The sequence below is a fragment of the Lissotriton vulgaris genome, chromosome 7, assembly GCF_964263255.1.
Source record: "Lissotriton vulgaris chromosome 7, aLisVul1.2, whole genome shotgun sequence".
Classification (NCBI taxonomy): Eukaryota; Metazoa; Chordata; class Amphibia; order Caudata; family Salamandridae; genus Lissotriton; species Lissotriton vulgaris.
Genome location: NC_141695.1, coordinates 1,108,783,160 through 1,108,805,570, shown reverse-complemented (window position 1 = coordinate 1,108,805,570; position 22,411 = coordinate 1,108,783,160). Strand labels below are relative to the sequence as shown.

At 45.1% G+C, this 22,411-nt stretch overlaps 1 protein-coding gene across 1 annotated transcript; it reads left to right on the top strand.

Moving 5' to 3' along the window:
* The first annotated feature begins 13,257 nt into the window (after positions 1-13,257).
* LOC147702987 (uncharacterized) lies at positions 13,258-15,873 on the top strand. The gene is given in 1 exon segment (XM_086929462.1): positions 13,258-15,873. A coding segment is annotated over 1 exon segment (2,616 nt).
* Positions 15,874-22,411: the final 6,538 nt, after the last annotated feature.

Here is a 22,411-nt window from a genome sequence, read left to right as displayed (position 1 = left end):
TGGGTTTGTGAGTGTTGCTCCTGAGAAACGCAAGGGGGCCTGAGAAACCCCAATCCTGACAGAATAATCCGCCCACGAATTTTGTTTCTCCCGAGCAATAGCCAAATGAATGCCACCATGGATGATCTATGTGCCATGATAGGGAATTTACAGACTGAATTAACGGTTAGTAGAACAGAAACAGCAGCTCTAGCCAATAAAGTAATTCACTTACAGTCACGTCTGGACTCAACACCATCTTCTGGTCAACACCAAGCAAATGTATCTGGTTCATCACCCTCTGTGTCAGTAACTGTTCCTACAACTGTTCCGTTGGCCCAACCTGAGAGGTTTGCTGGGGAACCCAATAAATTTCAGACATTCTTAACACAGGTTCAGTTGCACTTTATGGTTAAGCCAGCTTCGTTTCCAAATGCTCAATCACGAACTGCCTTTTTAATCTCCTTCCTGAGTGGTGATGCGGCAATGTGGGCAGTCCCACTAGTGCAGTCTGATGATCCAATTTTATACAATTGGGCGCAGTTTAAACAGGAATTCGAAAGAATATTTGATAGACGTACCATAACAGGATCTGCCGATAGAGAATTATTGGAATTAAAACAGGGAAATAAGGAACTGGTACACTACCTTACCCAATTCAATCGTCTTATAGCAGAAACAGATTGGCCAGAGGCTAAGAGATCTGCTCTTTATTATCAAGGACTAAGAGATGAGCTGAAAGACCTTATTGCGCCTATCGATCCCCAACCTCGAACTTGTGCAGACCTCATAGCACTCAGTCTTCGTCTGGACCATCGAGTAGCTGACCGCAAAGGAGATAGGAAAAGAACAGATGTCCGAATCTTTTCTAGAGCCAAAGAAAGATCACTTCCCAATTCCCAAGAATCTACTGAGGCCATGGAAATAGGAAGTTTGAGGAAACCATTAACTCCTGAGGAAAAAGAAACTCGGCGAAAAAATGGTCTTTGTCTCTACTGTGGTAAAAAGGGACATTTTGTTAGAGAGTGTTCGCTCAAACCTAAGAACTCTTGGCCCCGAGACAAGAAGGAAACTAAGTCGGAAAACTAGAGAACTCGAATTTGGATCAGGAGACTTTTTCGAGTTGGTTATCTCCTCCTGAACAAACCATCGCAAACACTCTACAGTTAACAGTGCCTCATCTCACTTTGAATGTTTCCTTTAAGGTACCCAATATGAAACAAATCTTGGTAGCAGCAATGATCGACTCAGGTGCCACCGGGAATTTCATTGATTCCAAGTTCATTGCAAAAACCAAAATTCCCATTATTGAAAAAGTAAAACCTGAAATTGTTTATGCAGTCGATGGAACTCAACTAACTTCAGGAATGATTACGCACTGTACCTCTCCCATAGCTATGGTTTGCGATGCAGGCTCCAGACAACATCAGGAAATCATATCTTTCGATGTAATTGATGCACCCCAATTTGGGGTTATCTTGGGCATCCCCTGGCTAACTACGCACAACCCCAGTATCAATTGGGCTGAACGAACAGTCGACTTCACATCCTCTTGGTGTAAACAAGAATGTTACGGGGTACCAGAAAAGAATCTTCAAGTCTCCCCAAGTTCCCTTTTGCGTACTGTTTCAGCTCTCTACATCTCCACAGCGGCTGAGCAAGACACAACACTACCACACATTTATGAAGAATTCACAGATGTTTTCTGTGAACAAAAGGCAGAAACTCTACCCCCACACAGGGACTACGATTGTGCCATTGATCTAGTACCAGGAGCCAAGATACCCTGTAGTAGAATTTACGCCTTGACAGATCTAGAGAACACTCACCTTCGAGATTATTTAGACAAATTTTTAAAAAATGGTTTCATCCGGCCCTCCAAGTCTCCAGCAGCTTCTCCTCTCTTTTTTGTGCCTAAAAGTAATGGAGAATTGCGCACCTGTATTGATTACAGGGCTCTAAACAACATTACTATCAAGAACAGATATCCTCTACCATTGATCCCTGTACTTCTTGATCAAGTGCGCTCTGCCACAATCTTTACCAAACTAGACTTACGAGGCGCCTACCACCTGGTCCGTATTAGACCAGGTGATGAATGGAAAACAGCCTTTCGAACTCGCTTTGGCTTGTTCGAGTATTGTGTAATGCCCTTTGGCTTATGCAATGCCCCAGCTGCTTTTCAATTTTTTATCAACGATGTCCTTCGGGACTTCTTAGATAGATTTGTCATTGCTTATATTGACGACCTTTTGATTTTTTCGTCTTCTACTGAGGAACACATTCGACACGTTAAGATCATCTTGAACACCCTAAGATCACATGGCTTGTACTGCAAATTGTCTAAATGCGAATTCCACACCACCAAGGTCGAATTCCTTGGGTTTATCCTTTCTCCATCTGGGATCACAATGGCTCCAAGAAAAATCCAAGCAATCCTTGATTGGCCTACTCCAACCTCGGTGAAGGATATTCAACGCTTTTTAGGCTTTGCTAACTTCTACCGCCGTTTTATTAAAGACTTTTCAACTTTGGCCACACCTTTGACCCAACTTTTAAGGAAGAATATTAAATTCATTTGGAGCTCTGACACTGATTCTTCCTTTCAAACTCTCAAAAGAACCTTTACACAAGCACCTGTCTTACGGCATCCAGACTCAGACTTGCCGTTTATTGTGGAAGCTGATGCTTCTGACTACGCCATTGGAGCAATTCTTTCACAAAAGGATCCAGTAACCAATGAACTACATCCCATAGCTTTCTTGTCCAAAAAATTTTTGCCCGCAGAAACCAACTACACCATTGCAGAGAAGGAACTCTTGGCCATTCGTCATGCATTCAAAGAATGGCGTCACTACCTTCTTGGGGCTAGGCACACTGTTACTGTTTACACGGATCATCGTAACCTACAGTTCCTAAGATGTGCAAAGGCCTTAACTCCCAGACAACTCCGTTGGACCCTGTTTTTTGCTGAATTTGACTTTATCATAACTTTCAGACCCGGAACAAAGAATAACAAAGCAGATTCCTTGTCACGGTATGATCCTAAGCCGGGTGACCTTCAACTACACCCCCGACCTACAAGCATGCTCTCTGAAGACAGAATAGTAGGTGCTACAATGTCCGATGTTTTCTTCCAACAAATAAGACAAGCAATGCCAATACCTCAATTGCTATCCTGGGTGCGAGAAGGGGCTAATAGGACAATTCACCAAAATCTGCCCTTCTTCTCCGATCTCTTATTTGTTCCAACTAAAGAACTGCAAACACAGGTTTTACAGTGGTGTCATGTTAGTCAACTGGCTGGCCATCCTGGAATCGCAAAAACCAAAGAACTTTTACAGAGAAATTTCTGGTGGCCAACCTGGAGTAGGGATGTTCAATCTTTCGTTCAAGGATGTGATGTTTGTGCTCAAGCCAAAGTAGAACATGGTCGAAAGAAAGGACTCTTGCTTCCTCTTCCCACTCCAACTCAGGTCTGGGAGGACATCGCAATGGATTTCATAACTGATCTACCAGAAGACAGGGGGATGACTACCATTCTCGTGGTGGTTGACCGTTTATCTAAGATGGCCCACTTCATTGCTTGTCCTAGACTTCCAACCTCCGCTCAACTGGTTCAATTAATACTGGAACATGTGGTCCGCTTGCACGGCCTTCCTAGGTCCATAACTTCAGACCGTGGTCCTCAGTTCGTTTCGCAGTTCTGGAAGGCCTGGTGTAAAGCGCTTCACATTACTACTAACACCTCCACTAGCTTCCACCCTGAGTCGGATGGACAAACCGAACGAGTCAATCAAGTCCTGAAACAACACTTAAGATGTTTTCTTTTCAAAAAACAGGGTTCCTGGTTAACCTTACTATGGGAAGCTGAATTCGCTTACAACAATCTGCAAAATGCCTCTACAGGCTTGTCGCCCTTTTTTGCTATCTATGGCCGACATCCCCATTTCTCGCCTTTGCTGCTGGCTCATCAAAAGACCAATATACCTTCCTTGGATTCGCATTTGAGTGAAATGGAACGCATTACCAAAGTCTTACGAACTAATGTACTGAGGGCCAAGGCCACATACAAAAGGTTTGCGGACAGAAAGCGACAAAAGGGTCCAGATCTTCATGTTGGCGACGTGGTTTGGCTTTCTACCAGGAACTTTCAGTTCAGGAAACGTTACAAATTCCACCCTAAGTTTATTGGTCCGTATAAGATTGTTCAGTGTGTGAATCCTGTGACCTACAAGCTGCTCCTCCCTAAAGGCATGAGAATTTATCCTGTGTTCCACGTTTCTCTGTTAAAGAAAGCGACTGTCAAACGAAGGCCTCGTCCTCCAGCTCTTCGTGTGCAGGGTCAGAACGAGTATGAGGTGCGTTGTATTAAAGACTGCAAACGAGTTAGGGGGAAGCTTTGGTACCTGCTTTCCTAGAAGGGCTATGGTCCCGAGGAGGATTCCTGGGTTCCTGGGATGGATGTTCATGCTCCCCGCCTGGTGCGCTCATTTCATGCTCAGCACCCGGCCTCTCAGTTTTAGAGCTTGGAGGGGGGGTGTCTCCATTTTTGTTGGGGGGCACTGTCAGGATCCTTGCCTTACTAGTCTGTTGTGCATCAGTTCCCTGTGTTTCCAACATTTCTCATTATAGCAATGTATGTACATTCTGTTATTTGGCTTTGCCAGTGTTTGTTATGCCACTTTGCCTTTTGCGCGATTGCAATGTATTGAACTTGCCAATGCTTATTATGTGCGCGTCTCATTGGGCACTTTTCGCTTTTGCCAGTGCTTGTTTGCCTTAGGCTTCGGGAGTTCCCATTTTGAGTTTGCTGCCGAGGTCTTTTTTCCCTTTGCAGCTTCTGTACTTCTTTGGGCTTTGGACTATATAAACGGCCACGCCCAAAACGCCGTGCGGATTATTCCTTCCTGGTTCCCGAGATCAGATGTCTCCTGCTGCCTGGCCGGTCTTCGCTCTCAACGACGGAGGACTTCGCTGAGGCTTCCAGCTCTGTTGCAGTTCAATGGTAGTAAACTACCACGAAAATCCGCTTGCTGAAAACGCAGGTAGGATTGATCCTTTTTCTGTTTGCCGGCTGGTGTTCACTTCAAGACGCTCGTAGGGCGAAACGCGAAGGGCGTTTCCCTAGCAACGATCAGGACAATTGTTTACCGTACAGAATTTCTGGACTCCTGCTTTCAGTTTGGGACTTGCCAATGTGTTTTTAGTTTGTATTTGGAGCGTTATCAACAGTATTTCTCGGCTGAAGGCCTAGATTTCAGTTATTCAGCTTCTATCTTCGTTTGGTTTCCACTAGGGTTGATTGTTGATAGAAATTGCAACGTTCTGTATAATTTACTACTGGTGTTGTAAAGTCGAACTGAGATTGCTATCGTAGAGTGTTTTTGCTTAGCTAAACTGTGAAACAAACAGTGGTAAAAGGCGCGCAGAATAACAATGTTTATAATGTTGAAACTTGAATGAACCAATATGCATAATCTATGAATCATGTCGCTATTTACTTCTGAGTATATATGATTATAAATACTTTATGGTGAAAAGACAACCTTGTTTGCTTTTAGCTGGGAGACATTTTTTTACTAGTTCTAAAATCAATCATCTTTCCTAGGTATCAGGAAAAGAGTCTACATTATTAGCAACCAGAGAATCGAGGGAATCTAAAGTACTCAGTGTCTGAGTGGGTTTGTGAGTGTTGCTCCTGAGAAACGCAAGGGGGCCTGAGAAACCCCAATCCTGACAGGCGCTACCTCTGGGCGCTTCCGCATAGGTCGCGGTACTCGGCAGGGTTGCCCGTTGTCCCCGTACCTGTTTGCCCTTGCCATGGAACCCCTGGCGTCGTGGATACGAATAGATGCCCGGTTGCGTGGCTTCGTCTGGAATGAGGACCTGGTGGATAGGATTGCATTGTATGCGGATGACGTCCTCCTATTCCTCACTGATCTACGGCACTCGGGTCCCCGAGTTTTGGAGATCATGCTGGCGTTTGGCGAGGTCTCGGGTCTTCATCTTAACCTGAACAAATCGACCCTGTGGGTGCTGGGTGGCGGAGTGGTTGCTGACCCATGGGCCGCCGAGTTGCGAGTGGCGACCGATGGCCTAAAATATCTGGGCGTTTTCCTCTCGGAGTCGCGGGCCGTGGCCTGGGCGCGTGGTGTCTTGCCGGTGTGGGAACGGGTCCAGGCTGATGTTAAGACTTGGTCCAGAATGCCACTCACTATCTTCGGGAGATCAGCCATCTTCAAGATGGTGGCGCTTCCGAGGCTCCTGTACCAAATCCAGAATTTCCCACACCCCATTGGCCTGGAGTGGTACCGTCAGGTTAATTCTGTGCTGGGCCGCTTCCTGTGGGATGGCGGTGCGGCCAGGGTGGCCTTGAGGACGTGCTTTCTGTCCACGTACTGTGGTGGCCTGGCCACCTCGGACCTCCTCTCCTACTACCAAGCTTCCCAACTACTTGTCCTCAATGAATGGTGGTATAGTGACAGGGGTGATCCGGCTTATGCCCTGGAACGATTGCTCATGGGGGATCGCACGCTCCACACCATCCTTTATTCGGCTCGCCTACGCCGTGGATTGCCATCGGTCACCAGAGTGGTTTTTGCGGTGTGGCGGCAGTCCCTACGTCGCATGGGATGGTGGGGCAAATTGACGGCTGAGACGCCGCTCTGGTACAATGGTCTGCTTCTGGAACTGGCGGCCCTGGCCGGGTTTGAGGGCTGGGAGGCCATTGGGGTTACACAACTGGGCCAGGTCATGTCCGGCACCACCCTCAAATCCTTCGAGGAGCTCCGCACGGAGTTCCAGATGCCTCAGTCCCAGTTCTTCCGCTACCTCCAGCTGCGGCATGCCCTCGCCCCGAGCATCGCCGGCCTCGACTCCCTGCCGGAGTTCAGCCCGATTGAGGCCAAAGTGTTTATGGGGGACCTGGGGGACAGGAAGGTCTCCAGGATCTATCAGACGCTTGTTATCCATTGCTCCTCCACCCTACACTCCCTTCGGGAGGCGTGGGAGGTGGACGTGGGCCCCCTGGATGAGGACGATTGGAGGGAGGCGCTGGAATCCCCACGCGGCACCGCCATTGCGGTCCGGCTCCGGCTGATTCAATTTAAATACTTGCACCGCGCTTATTATACGCGTGAACGTTTGTGGAAGGCTGGTTTGATTGCATCCCCGGAATGCCTGCGTTGTGGGGTGGTGCCTGGCTCCCTGATGCACACGGTGTGGTCGTGTAGCCGACTGACTGGGTTCTGGAGGGGTGTGTGGAGTTGCCTGGCTGAGGTCCTAGGTTGGGACCTTCCTCGTACCCACCGGCTGGGTCTCCTGCATATTATGGAAGGGGTTGGGGGCAACATATATAAGCGTCACCTATTGCTCTTGGGGCTGGTAGTGGCTAAGCGGGACCTGGCCCGGGCATGGAAGTCAGTGAGGGCCCCCCCCTGTCTGCATGGAAGGCTGGGCTGGATTATTTTATGGGTCTGGAAAAGCCGATCTTTGAGGCGAGGGGCTGCCCGCGCAAACATTACAAGATCTGGAAGCGTTGGGCCGACTACCGTGGCCTATCCTTGGACCCCCCGGCGGAGCAGGAGGAGGACATTTGATCACAGTGACACTTTTGGCCTGAAGCGGCAAGCCCTGGTGGCATTACACCTGCATATTCTTTTTACATTTCCTTTTCTGTTGCCTTCTATACACGTGGTAGGGGGGGTTGGGGGGGGGTGTTTGGAGCGGGGGGGGGCAAAGTTGTGGGTTAGGGTAGGTTGCTGGGGAGTTTTTATACTGAGCTTATTTCGAATCTACTCCATCCTTTACTGCCTATGTAATTGCTACATTGATATTGTTGTGGTGATCTTAGTGTGTGGAGATACCACATTCTTGATGCTCACTTGCTCAATAAAATTGGTTGTGAAAAAAAAAAAATATCGAGGACCGTCCCATCTACACCCCTTGGTCCCTTATGGACAAGGACAATTTAAAAAAGCAACTTCCGCCCCTCACAGAGGGCGCTGGGAAGTGGATACAAGCCTTTGAGAAAAACACTGCAGGGGTGCCATTGGCTGCTGGAGATGTGAAGAGTCTGCTAGTTTCCCTGATTGGAGAGGATGCAGAGGAAATGTTCACACGTATTGACCACAGACTTTCCATCACAAACTCGGAATTGGATGGTAATACTTTTAATACAATAAGGTCTGCCTTGTGGAGTGAGCTGCGTAGAAAGTTCCCTGATATCCCAGACATCGGGTCCCTAATGTCCCAGACAATGCAAAACAATGAAGATCCTGCACAATACATTACTAGAATGAAGGAAAAGTGGCAGCAGGAGTTAGGAGAGAAATGGGATATAACAGGAGGTAATTGTAGGTTCTTCTACCATACAATTAAGAAGGGACTGCCAACTGCTGTGCAAGACAAATTAGATGGAATAGTAGCAATGGAATGCAAACCATGGGCAGAAATACAACACCATATCATTCACTACTGTAAAAAGGAGCAAGAGCAGGAGAAGAAGAGGCAGGTGGCAATTGAAAATGCGGCAGCTAAATTGGTGCAACAGAAATTAAAGAAAAAGGAGGCTGTGGACACAATAATGGTAGCCACACCAGTGAGTCAAATGACTACTGTCACCCAATTTCCACAAAATGCCCAGAGCGCATTACAAGGAGACACGCAGGCAGCAGTCCAGCAGACACAGGCACAGCACCCCAGAAACAATCAGAGGCAACAACAGTATTATGATAACAGACAAACAAGGTCATCAGGAATGCGAGGAAGAGGTAGGGGGATGGGCTATCAAAGACCCACACAGCAGCCAGGACCCCCACTGTGCTACCACTGTCAGCGACCAGGACACATGATAAGGGAATGCCGCACTAAAATGTATGAAGAATCAGCAGGCAGAGGGCAACCACAGCAAGTCCAGGTACCAGTGCAATACGTTCAGCAGCAGACACAGCCACTGCAGCCCAACGTAGTGTACACCTACCCGTCTGCAGGACAGCAACAGCCAATGTTACATCAAGTACAGTTACAGACACCAGTCCAACAAACACAGCCACAATTGGTTCAACAACAGGTGCCTGTGTACCAAATGGTGCCACAGACACAGGTTCTTGTACCTCAGGGAGCCACAGTACTGCAGCCCGCCAATCCGGTTCTGCAGGGTACAATCCAGCAACATCAGGCTGGAAGGTACACCAGCTAGGATAGCCCACAGAAGACCCTAGTGTGTCCCTTGTTGTCGTGCCTCACAAATATTAGAGAGGACCCAGTTGTGTATGTCACGATCAACAACAAAACGTATAGCTTTCTGATTGACACAGGTGCAACATTTTCCTGTATAACAGAGGGAGCACTGCCTATTTCCAATCAAAGTGTAGACAGACAGGGTTTCTCTGGGGCAATTACAAGGGTCCCTTTTACCAAGCCAGTACCAATGAAAATAGGAGGCAAAAGCATTCAGCAACAACTGCTTTACTCAACAGAATCCCCCGTAAATTTATTGGGCCGTGATCTTATGGCCAAATTAAACATGACAATTCATTTTGATGAAAAAGGCACAATGACTTGCTCCATCCCTGGCACATCACTAACAAGAATGATGGCTGTCACTGTGGACTCTTCCATGAGAGACCAAATTAGAGCTCGCCCAGTGGATGAACTAGCATTCTCCACAGCTGTGCAAATGGTCATTGCCAACTCACCAGAGATGACGGGGCGCACTGTACAGCTACCCAAAGAATTTCTTTTCCGTCCTCAGTCACAGGACATGCCAGCACCAGACAAAAATATGATCCTAGGAATACAATGTCTTAACATAACACCAACATATGGTGTCTTTATAGCATGTGATGACTATGGCCAGTCATGGGCCTGTGTCATTTTTATTGAGCCTGGACATCGGGTAAGAGACATTACAGATAAGGAATTATTCGGTGATAGAGAAGACATTGTATACCAGATTCCAGTCCCCGTGTCAGTGACAGTTGAAATCAGAACACCAACACAACCCCCAGTAATTGATGCAGCCCGTGACTCAGACCTAGCTCAGGTGCCCAACATCCTTTGGACTACAGGTCCCAATGATATGGGGCTCATTCGATCAGCAGAACCATTCAAAGTGACGCTGAAACCTGACGCCATTCTTCCCAGAGTGCGCCAGTACCCTTTGTCCAAAGAAGCCGAAGAAGGAATAGCCCCCACAATTCAAGCATTACTGGATCAAGGTGTGATATATCCTTGTATCTCACCTTGCAACACCTGTCTTTTTCCTGTGAGGAAACAACAAACAAATCAATGGAGGCTAGTACATGATCTTCGCTCGATTAACAGCATAGTGATACCTGAGTTTCCCATCGTCCCTGACCCTTCAGTGATCCTTACTAACATCCCACAAAATGCAAAATACTTTTCCGTCATTGACCTGAAAAATGCTTTTTTCAGTGTCCCACTGCATCCTGAAAGCCAGTACCTATTCGCATTTTCATTCAGGCATAGGCAATTTTCGTGCAAAAGGCTCCCTCAGGGCTATTGTGAGTCCCCCAGTGTGTTTAACAGAGTTGTCAAGGATGACTTATCAAATTTCCAATGTGACAGCACCTTGCTGCAATATGTCGATGACATACTCCTCTGCAGTGCAACAGAGCAAGAGTGCAGAAAAGATACAATTGCTCTGCTTACAACATTAGCACATAGAGGATACAAAGTAGACAAGCAAAAACTACAATACTGTCAGGAAGAAGTACAGTATTTAGGCCAACTGATTTCAGCATCAGGAAGAAGAGTTACACCAGGAAGAGTAGAAGCAATAAGGAATACTCCAGAACCACAGACAGTTAAGGACATGCAAAAGTTCCTGGGACTAGTGAACTATGTCAGACAGTGGATCTTTGATTATGCTACTATAACTGGACCACTCTTGAAAGCTGTCAAGACGGCTAAGGACAGGCATAACAAGATTGACTGGACACCTGAAATGACATCAGCCTTCGTAAAATTAAAAGATGAGATTACAAATGCACCAGTGTTGGGATCTCCTGATTATACAAAGGAATTCTATCTGTTCACACACTGTAATGGACAGGTCATGACAGCAGTCCTCACCCAGAAATACCCCTTGGGTCCCAAACCAATTGCATACTTCAGTGGCATGTTGGACTCAGTGATGAAAGGCCACTATCCTTGCGAACAGGCTCTTTCAACAGCAGCATTTGCCGTTGAGAAAAGCACCCCCATAGTCATGGGCTCCCCTCTGACGTTGTACACTGAGCATGCTGTCTTTGCAATAATACAGAAAGCTAAAACAACTCTTACCACACAGAGAGTGTCAGGATATGAAGTCATACTGTCATTACCATCGTTGAAGGTTGTAAAATGCCACACTGTGCAAGCCACGTTCTTTGCACATCCGATTGCGACAGCTGACGATGACACCCATGATTGTGCCACATACTGCCCAGATGAGTCAGGCACAGCAAAGGAAGACCCATTACCAGACAGTGTAAGTTACTTTGTTGATGGTTCTTCTACGATTGATCAAGAGACAGGGATCAGGCATACAGGGGCAGCTGTAGTCAGAGCGTGCCAGAATAACTCCTCAGACACTCTGGACATTGTACAGCAGATAACATTACCACCCCATTACTCAGCCCAGGCAGCTGAGTTGGTGGCATTAATAGCCGCCTTGAAGCATGGAGCTAATGAAAGAATTACTGTGTACTCTGATTCAGCATATGTCACCACAACAACGCATTCCAGCATATTGAGATGGAAAAGGCGCAGGTTTCTTAAAACAGATGGCACGCCTGTAATGCACAAACAGTTACTTGCAGAACTAATTGACTCCTTGACACTGCCAGCAGAAGTAGCAGTAGTGAAATGTGCAGCACACACGAACGGCCAAGATTTTGTTTCCAGAGGAAATGCAATGGCAGTTTGGGCTGCTAAAGCAGCAGCTAAAGGCCAAAGTTGTACACAATCACCATCCCCGACACAGACTGACTGCACCCCCATCTTGCTTGCCAAAGATACGCCCCCAATAGCGCAAGAAGATATGCAAAACGCAGCTGAGGACACCAGTAAGTCACCACTCCCAGATACACCCGACCCAACACTTCCATATACAATTGATGACACACAGCAGTTTGACATCATTGCACAGTTGCACCTCAGAGAGATACAAGAAAGTGCCCAAGCTGAAGAAAAAGAGTTATGGAAGAAGAGGGGAGTACAACAGGATGCCTCAGATTTTATTTACAGACAGACAATGACAGGGAAGCCTGTCATGCCACAGGCTCTTTTGCAAATAGCACTTACCCAGCTGCACCTTCCTACACATGTCCCTCGTGATATCATGTCCTCTAACCTGCAGGCAGAATGGTTCATCCCCAATGCACATGAGCAGATACAACTCTTTGTCCATCAATGCCTTATCTGTCAGCAGTATTCACCCAACCCAGCTATGAAAACAGTTGCTTCAACAATACCAAGGCCTAAGGGACCCTTCAGGGAACTCCACATTGACTATGTGGACATGCTTGACAGATGTAACAACTACCGATACCTCATCGTGGTAGTATGTCCCTTCTCACGATGGATTGAGGCTGGACCATGTGTCCATTGTGACGCTAAGGCCGCAGCTACCTTCCTACTTCGTGAGGTCATATGTCGCTGGGGATTACCAGAATCTATCCGCAGTGACAATGGCGGGCATTTTTCAAACTCCATCTTTGAGATAATAGCCACCATGTTAGGACTAAAACATAAACTTACTTCAGCCTATCACCCACAGAGCAATGGTATTTGTGAGCGCCTCAACGGATTGCTCAAAGCCAAGATCAGCAAGATAAGTGCCACTATTGGAAAGAAATGGCTCTATTGCCTCCCAATTGCTTTGTTTGCACTCAGGAACAGCCCTAGCTCTGATCATCACCTCACACCTCACCAGCTTGTCACTGGCAGATCAATGAATATGGTTGTTCCTTCCACCAGACCTAAAGTAGACAATGAAACGTCTTCTGAGATTGTGAAAGCTGAATTATTTGATTATTTGTGTGCCCTAACCCGTGCTGCTAGGTTTCTTTCCATTCAGACATCCAAGACAAAGAGAAAGGACAGCACCAGCAAGGACAGCACAATTTCCGATGAACTTTTGCCTATCCGCCCTAGAACACAGATCTTCATAAAGAAGCAAGTGCGGAAGTGGAGAGACCCTAAGTACGAGGGACCATACCTGGTCATTGACTCTTCACCCACTGCGGTCCGAATTGCCGAACGCAAAGCATGGGTTCATTTGAACCATGTGAGGATCTACCCGGCACCAACAGAGACTTGAACATTTATCGGAAGGAGGGCGTTCTATTTCCCTTGACGATCCAGGATAAAGACTATGGAGAACATATGAGAGTCTACGGGATAAGAAACAGCAACAGGCCGACGTCTCCCTCCAGGATCTCTATTAAAAAGATATGTATTTTAGCATTTTTATTTTTTGTTATGTTCGTTGCTTCAATGGCTATATTCCATTGGCTTGCATTACAAGCAGAGAGAGAGAAGGCTATATCAAGCCAAGTTAGGCCTACCGTCTCAGTAGGATATCACATGCCTAAAACGAGTCCTGGTAACATACTAGATGAGGAATACACCAGCAATGGCTGCACCACCCCTGTACCCACGACACCTTCCACACCCTCTGTAGACCACACCGAGTGGGACAGGGTACTTGATATCACTGTGAATGCCCCTGGGAAAGGTGTCCCTAGACGTTTCCGTCAGCATAAAAGGAGTGTCAGGTATAAAATGGGTCGCAATAAAACACCAAGGAGATATACCCCTCGCACACAACGTAAGGAGAAATACACAGAACAAATATCAAACTGGGTTAGTGATCTCCAGGACACAGTTGTGTACACATTCGAACAACACTCTATGCCTGATTTTTTCTCCCAGCGCCCTGGTGTGTCAGTACAGAATGATGGTACCCATAATGCATTGTTAGATAATATGTGGTACAGAGACATGAGGGAGGTGGGGAGGAAAGCCACGAATGATTACTGCTTTGTGTGCTCATACATTCCACATGCTGTAGGTGCAGACAAACTGCTCATTCCAAAAGAGATTCCACCGGCCACTGCCAAATGTCTCCTACACCTGTTCCTTTGCCGCATACATGGTCAGATACAGCTCCAGTCAGCAAAAGTTAATACAGCATTTGTAAACGTCTCAGACTGGGACAACAAGTATGTTACATTCACTGTTGTTTCTGACCCAGTAGAATTTGAGAGGAGAATGGAAGTTTACCATGAAATGGGAGTACCTGCTAATATGATACAGGTCTGGGAGTATCAGTTTAGAAAATTAGGATACTTCACCTTCCCAACACCCCCATCAAAATGCCACTCACCCGAATACCAACAGACTAACCATACCCATGACGCATGCCCTTGTCAGTGGAGACCCATTCTACGCCTGAGGGCCAATATATATTTTAATAACAGATGGAATGGACCACATGATTTAATATGCAAGGCAGCATCCTTAGGTAGCCCGGTTGAAGGTCAGGAGCATAAGCATTATACCAATGAGACTATTGGGAGGGAATGTGCTGAGATATGGGCACAAGAAACTAGAAGATATACTCTCAATGAGGGTACAAAGTACAAACCTAAAAGAGCATACAAACTTAAGTCTCCTCTCCTTTGCTTCCTAGGTACCGGAACAGTGTCTGTGGGCCGAAACACAAACTGCAGTCACACAGTGTTTAATTTTGATCTCTAGCACGGTACTTCTAGTCTCATGGACATCTATTGGGCATGCGGCGAACACATCTATCTGCAGCTGCCCCCCCACTGGCAAGGACTATGTTCCATTGTGACAATGCATGAACTACATCTTGTTGTCCATGCAGCGAACATTTCCCACATCCACACACACCCAATGGCAGATGATGTTACCCTGCTTCATCATGGGAAGAGAGAAATAATGAAATACTTCTCAGATGGCCCTTTTCATAAGATACCTCAGGATTACAGACTCTTTAATGATGCCGAACTTTTCTTTGGAGGAGTTATCCCCATGTTCCAGACTAAAGCCAATGCTCGCTGGCTGCAAGTGACCAGATATGAACTAATGCAGCTTGTCAACAACACCCGGGATGGGTTCAACGCCGTGAAAGAAGAACTTCGACCTCTACGACTTATGGTTCTAGAGCACAGATATGTTCTAGACCAGCTAACAGCAATGAATGGTGGTGTGTGCGCCAAGGTGGGAAAATCCTGCTGCACGTTTATTTTAGCGAACGATGCTGACAACGGAACGCTCACGAAGGCCATCGAGGATTTGGACAACTTGGGGAAAGAGATGCATGAGGAAGGAGGTGCTGAAGCAGATCTCTTAAATGGCTGGTTCGATTTGAACTGGATGCCTTCATGGCTGTCTGCAGTGCTTACATTTTTAATGCCAATTTTCTGTGTGCTGTTATTGTTGTGTTTTGGATCACAGATACTGATATACTGTGTAAAGAAATGTAGTTCTAAAATGATAGGAATGAATTATGCAGGCTCAGGTTCATATACTGGAATTCGTAGGGCTAAGGGAGATGATGGAGAGACGACAATGATGAGCATAGTGGAGTTGACCATTCCTGACTCCCGCCCATTGCCAGACATTCCTGTAATTAGTCAATATCAGGCCCAGGTGCATAGAGTCCAACCACGTTCATCACAGGGGGACTTGATGCGTCCCTATGAGACAATGTGTGATAATTTAGGGAAAACAGATGCAGATTCAGGAAAAGTGCAGGACAAAGATTCAGAGGAACAGCCTCTTTGTGACTCACCCTGGCCACTTCCCCCATCTCCAGCTAAGTATGCAGTTCGAATGGTGTTTAAAGACGATTGATAAGGTTCGAATTTCGAACCTGAGGGGGGAATGTTGGAGTAAGAATTTTTACCTGCACAGCTATCCAAGGACACACCTGTCACCTGCACAACATAACCCCTGTGTAGGCGCTGCTGTTTAGAAGTTGCAGGCCTCAGTTACATTGCCCTGAGCACTGCCATTTTCTCTTAGCTTAAGCAGAAGCAGAAAGCAAGTCTGACCCAAGATTCACCCAGCTGCTCTTGTCTGCAAGGACCCGCACCCCTACCAGGCCCCACCTCATTGTATATTTCGCACACACTGTAGAAGTCAAGTTCCTCTATAAATCTTGCAACATACCCCACGTCCCCCACCTAAGCCATGAATAGAATAAGGGAAGTTCCCACCACAGCTACGTCAAGCAAGATAGGAAAAAGGCCATACCTAACCTTACGGGTGGGAAAAGGTACAAGGCAGGCCAGTAAATGACAATGGACGGGTATGTGATACGTGGTGGCGTGGGATGACGTAATTATCGTCTCATGTGTTTTGGACAGTATACGAAGGAGCCCCGCAAGAACATCAGCGGGCAACTCCTCGTCTGTTTGTAGGTATTCAGACCGAGGGTTGTCTCCAAGGGCCCTTGATCAAATGTTCATACTTTTGTGCATGTAAATATTTTACTTGTGTTATGTTTTAACTGCTTTTTTAGATAAGTCATTTTATATTTGCATATGTACTTTTTAACTTGTTCTCTACATTTAAGCATTTATATCGTGGTCTTAGGACATCTCACTGATATAGCATTGTGAACGTACCTAATGATAAATAACATGTACTCTGCATTCTAATGTATCTTGCAGGATTACACTTATAAGCAAATGTGAGTATTCATCCATGTGAACAAGCACAACCGTTTTTAATCTGCCTCAGTGCTCATAGGTGTACTTAAAGCAAAATCTCTCTCTCTTAGCAAATGTTAGACTGTACTTTGTAAACTTAAACTGGTTCATGTGACTTTCAGGAGAATGCTGGGTACAGGACCAAGTACTATATGATTTTTATGCTATCACTGATTATTTCTAGAAGCTGTGTCTTCAAATAAATTGTACAACTCCAAGCTTCAGTCTCCAAAAGCTCATATGTATGTTTTTTCCTGTTTTAGAGCAAGAGGTCCAGGACTGCCCCGGTGCAAATTAAACTGTCCTATTTCCCTTAGTTCTCTCTCACGGTTTCCCCAGCGCGGCTTCTGGGAGCTGCTGCACTGAGTCCCCCTGGCCCCTCCTGCTCCTAATAAATCATCCCCTCCAACACTGTGTGCACCACTCATGCTGCATAATGACTTGCTGCCTAGCCTCCGGGATGTATGGCTGAATAGCTGTGTACTACTGTGTCGTAAATAAAGGTTTTCCAAAAAAAAAAAGAATTAAGAGTTGAACTACAAACTTGTGCAAGACTGTGATTATTTTTCTCCTAAGGTAACCTGCCACCTGGTAAGAGACATCAACTTCGTTTTTGTTTATTCTACTAAGAATTTGTATTGCGCTAGAAAAGCGAGACTTTGAATTAATCACTCACGGCATTTTAATGACTGGTGAAAGTCGTGTTGTGAAAGTCATGGCTTCCATTCAACTTGCTTATTACTTTAAATGCACGCTAGCTGCCTGGGACATGCAAACACTGTGTATTATCAGCAAGTTAGTTAAAATAAAAGCTTGACGCAAAGGAAGCGCGATGGAATTCATAAATCACTTTGTGGTACTGAAATTCTGGACCCTTGTCATAAACATCGTCGAATTATGACGATTTTAGTATCAATAGACCGAGAATTACAAATATACTTTATACAAGTGTTTTCGTCATGTTTGAGTGACGTGATCACCCTGAAATCAGAGTTTCCGTCCTGAACCCTTGAGTTCCATTTTACGTACGGCAGCCATTTTGTAGTTGCCCTCACATAGGCCAATGACTAAGGCCAAAACGAGTCTTAAGGACACGTACACCTTTGCTGACTTCTGTGTGACCTGGGCAAGCTGACTCCACTGCCCGGAGCCAAACTTGTTTGGCCAGTTCCTCTCCCAGTGGCCGATCAAGATTGAGATCGAAGCACAACAGACCACAACCCGTTTATTGCACACAACTTTGACTAATCTTACACACACCTGCCTCTGCTACATGCTTTATGACCTGCTTTACGATGAGGAGGTTCCCATTTTTATTAGGGGTCCGACCATCTATCTGATGAAGAGTGTTGGGTTTTGCCAAGTCATTGATGGTGGGCTGGACAAAGAAATGTGGGCTTGTCATAAAATGCTTTTATTATACACATGAGATTGGTTTACTGTAAATAAGGAATGTTTGCCTGAAGCGTAATATTTTGTATAAAAAGGGATGGCTGGCTTTGTAAGAGTGAGCAGTCTCCTGAGAATATACACCGTGTTGTACTTCTAGGATATCTGTTACTGGCTCCAGCCAATAAATTTGATCTTTGAAGTCACCAAGAAGACTCTGCGTTTCTGTAGTCTGAGACAGGAGAACTCGAAGTCTTTGGGTGTGTCCCCTGGCACCGCTGGGTTCTTAAAAACCCAGTACTTCAACTTCAAGTGTGGACAACTTTATGGAGAATGCAGAATAGTGTTTCAAAAGTAAAGCGCTAATTTTGTGACATAAGTATTTAAGCAAAACGGCAGAAAGAGCAAAGGTCATACATTGGAAATTATAGTTTGGAAAGTAGAAGGCATGAATGTGAATATTGGCATACCTATAACATTGATATAAACTGTCGTCATGTGCTTGGGCAATTTAATTGTCTGAAGGAATGCTGTTGTAAAAAATCTGCGAGGAGCAGTGAGTTAATTGTTGATCTGCTGCATGTTTAAAAGTAAACACATCGCGAGCAGTGAAGCGCGAGGAAGAGCTCAAGCCTCGTAATTGAATGTAAACACAGTGCAAGCACTAAAGCGCAAGGAAACACAGGCTGGTGATTAAACGGAAAGAACAGCTCGAACTGGAGCAGTCTTCCGAGTAAACAAAGTGCGAGCAGTGAAGTAGAAAGAAAAGGCTCGTGACCATTTTTTTCCGAGTCATTTTAAATAAACACAGCACGAGTAGCGAGGAGGCAGAAAAGCTCAAGCTTGAGCTTGGAAATAAATAAAAACTGTTTGAGGAGCGCGAAATTATATATATAAAAAAAAATGTTTGGCCTCGAGTGAAACGTTTAAATAAATTACGATGCTGTGTCATTGTTCATTGGTTAAGTAATGTCAGTTTAAGCAGTTTAAGCAGCAACTGGTTACTGAGAGCAGTGAGTAACTAATTAAAATACAATTGTCTAATAAAGGTTGCTGAATACTTACATTTAGGGTACAGCAGCACTTGCATGTTCACTCATTACTGTCTCCAAGGTAGTAAACATAGAAGACAGAATCATTTGTAAACTGTTCTCTCGTTGGTCAGCATTGTTCATTTCCAAGAAAGCATTATCTAAGCTTTGCTGCCATCGTGTGGAGGTAATTTGTAGTGCGAAAAAAAATGGATGTGAGCTCTGCCATCGTAATTCCTCCAGCTTTTCTAATGTCTCCAGGCGAGCCTCCTATTGAGTGGGAAGACTGGATAGATTGCTTTGACAATTATCTATTGGCCTTAGATGGTACAGAATTTCCAGCTGCTACGAACAAAGCTTTACTCTTGGGTTGTCTGGGAAAAGAAGGACAACATGTTTTTAATTATCTTCCTGCAGGAGAAACATTGAAGATGTTTATAAGGAAGCAGTGATGAAATTGGAAAAGAGGTTTGCAAAGCATGTTAATGTGGTCATGAGAAGACATACATTTTATACACACCCTCAACGACAAAATGAAAGTAATGATAACTTTGTAGCCAGATTGAGGGAACTCTCAGCCAAATGTCAATTTGGTGCAATGCAAGAGGAGATGATTCGTGACCAGCTAATCGTTCAGTGTTATTGCAAAAAAACTCAGGAAAGACTATGGGCCTCAAGCAATCCAACACTGAAAGATGCCATAGCTATTGCAAAGGTGGTTGAGGAATCGGAGAAATGCACGAGGGAAATGAAAATAAGTCCTAGCAGCAACAAGGATAAAGAAGTTGCAGCTTTGGAAGATGATTCTGAAAGTGTTTGTGCCATTAGAAACAAGAGTCAAAACTATTTTAATAATAAAAACAAGTTTCAGAGGAACTTTAATAAAGCATCTGGGAAGACTGCAGCAAAACATTGTCTAAGATGTGGGAGCACATATCATATGGCGGATTCAAAACAGTGCTATGCAGTTGGGAAGGATTGTTTGAAGTGTGGAAAAAAAGGACATTTGGCACGCATGTGCAAACAACAAAATGAAAAAGATGCGTGTGTGAATGATTCTACATCCACTTACAGGGTTGTTGTTAATGGTGATATTGATGTGGCGGAGGTGGAGGGTCTGGAGAGGAGAAGAACACGACCAAAGGCTGATTTTGAGATAAATGGAAAGATGATTTCTTTGATGGTTGATTCTGGATCACTGTATACCGTCATACCACAATATACGTATGATAAAACATGGCACAGTGGTTCATCATCTAGATCTGATGTGGTTCTGAAATCATATCAAGGGAATGATATTAAGGTGGTAGGTTACATGGATGCAAAGATAGTGTTTGGAGGGAGAGAAACTCATGGGAAAATGTATGTGGCTGAAAAAGAACCGCCAATTTTGGGTTGGTCACACCAATATGACTTGGGAATTAAAGTGGATCCCACAGCGGAAATACCTGTCATGACTGTGAATGCATGTAACGTTGATAGTCTGAACGATTTGTTGGATAAATTCAGTGGGGTATATGAGCCTAGACTGCAAAGATTTAAAATTATCAACATGTTATCAAATTAAAAGAGCATACAGCTAGAAGGGTTCCCATTGCAGCTAGGGCAAAGGTAAAGGAAATCATTCAACAGCTTTTGGATGACAAAGTGATTGAGCCAATGGAGGCTGTTGAATGGTTATCTCCGGTCGTTATCATGAGCAAACAGGATGGCTCACTCAGATTCTGTGTGGATTTGAGAAGCTTGAATGAAAACGTCATAACTGACAAGTTCCCTTTGCCAAACATTAATGAATTGATCTTGATGCTTGATGGTGCAAAAGTTTTCAGCAAACTAGATATGCGGAGTGCATACCACCAGGTTGAACTCAGTGCTGAATCCAAATCCCTGAATTCATTTATCACGGGGGAGGGTACTTTTCAGTTTTGTAGACTCCCGTTTGGATTGTGTTCCGCAGCGAGTGTTTTTCAGCGTTTGATGAATTCGATTTTAGCAGGTGTTGATAAGGCTGTCGTGTTTCAAGACAACATACTGGTTTTTGGCAAAGATGATTATAAACATAATCAGGCCTTTGCAAAGTTGTTAGGTAGAATTACGAAGGCTGGCCTGACTTTAAAGAGAGAAAAGGGCAAATTCAAAACACCACAAGTAGAGTATTTGGGACATTTGGTTACTGAAGAAGGGATAAGACCAAAAGAAAACCTGGTTAGTGCCATTGTGAATGCAAGTGTGCCACATGATAGAGACTCTTTGAGATCCTTTATGGGTTTAGTAGAATATTACTCAAAGTTTGTGCTGAATTTTTCACATAAGACAGAATCCTTGAGGGAGCTTTTGAGAAGGGGTAGAAGATTTAATTGGGGAAAAATGCAACAATCAGCTTTTGACTTGATCAAAAAGAAAATAGTTCATGCAGGTGTGTTGACTCCTTTTCAGAATGGACTTCATAATATTATTACTGTGGATGCCAGTGCTGTGGGCATAGGGACTGTTTTGGCACAAGTGAGTGGGGGAGTGAAAAGGACAGTGGTGTTTGCTTCACGTTCCATGTCTGAGTCTGAACGTAACTACTCTGTTATAGAGAGAGAGGCTTTGGCGGTGGCTTGGGCTACGAGTCATTTTAGAGTATTCTTGTGGGGCAGTCATTTTCGGTTGCGTACGGATAACAAACCGTTGTTGAAGGTATTGGGTCCAGGGGGGGTAAATAATTGTTCAGGTAGATAGGCAAGACTGGCTGTGAAGTTGCAAGAATTTGATTGTAAAGGAAGCAGTGGTTTCGGATTTTTCAACGGAAGAGGTTGTGGCAAGTGTTGATGATGCGCTAGAGGGTTTGGATGGTGCTATCCGAAGGAAGACTTGGATTGAGAAGATGGAAGAGGATGCAACATTTGATTGGTGTTCGTAGGATGATGAAGGGTGATATCAGAAGAGAAAGTTTTGTTCCACTTGGCGTGCGACCTTTTTTGAAGTTTGTGGATCAATTATCTGTTACCGATGATGGTGTGATTATGCGTCATGATAAGTTTGCACCGCCGCAGGGTTTGCGTGCTAGACTTATTAGTTTAGCACATGAAGGTCATATGGGCCAAATAATGACCATAAGGAGATTGGAAGAGTTTTATTGGTGGCCATCTACGGATCCGCAGGTGAAGGAATGGCTAGAAAAGTGTGTGGCGTGCAAGGAGTCTGAGAAAAAGTTGAGGGTTGGTATTGGATCTACTAATGAGCCCCAGCATGTCTCTGTGGCTGACAATGTTT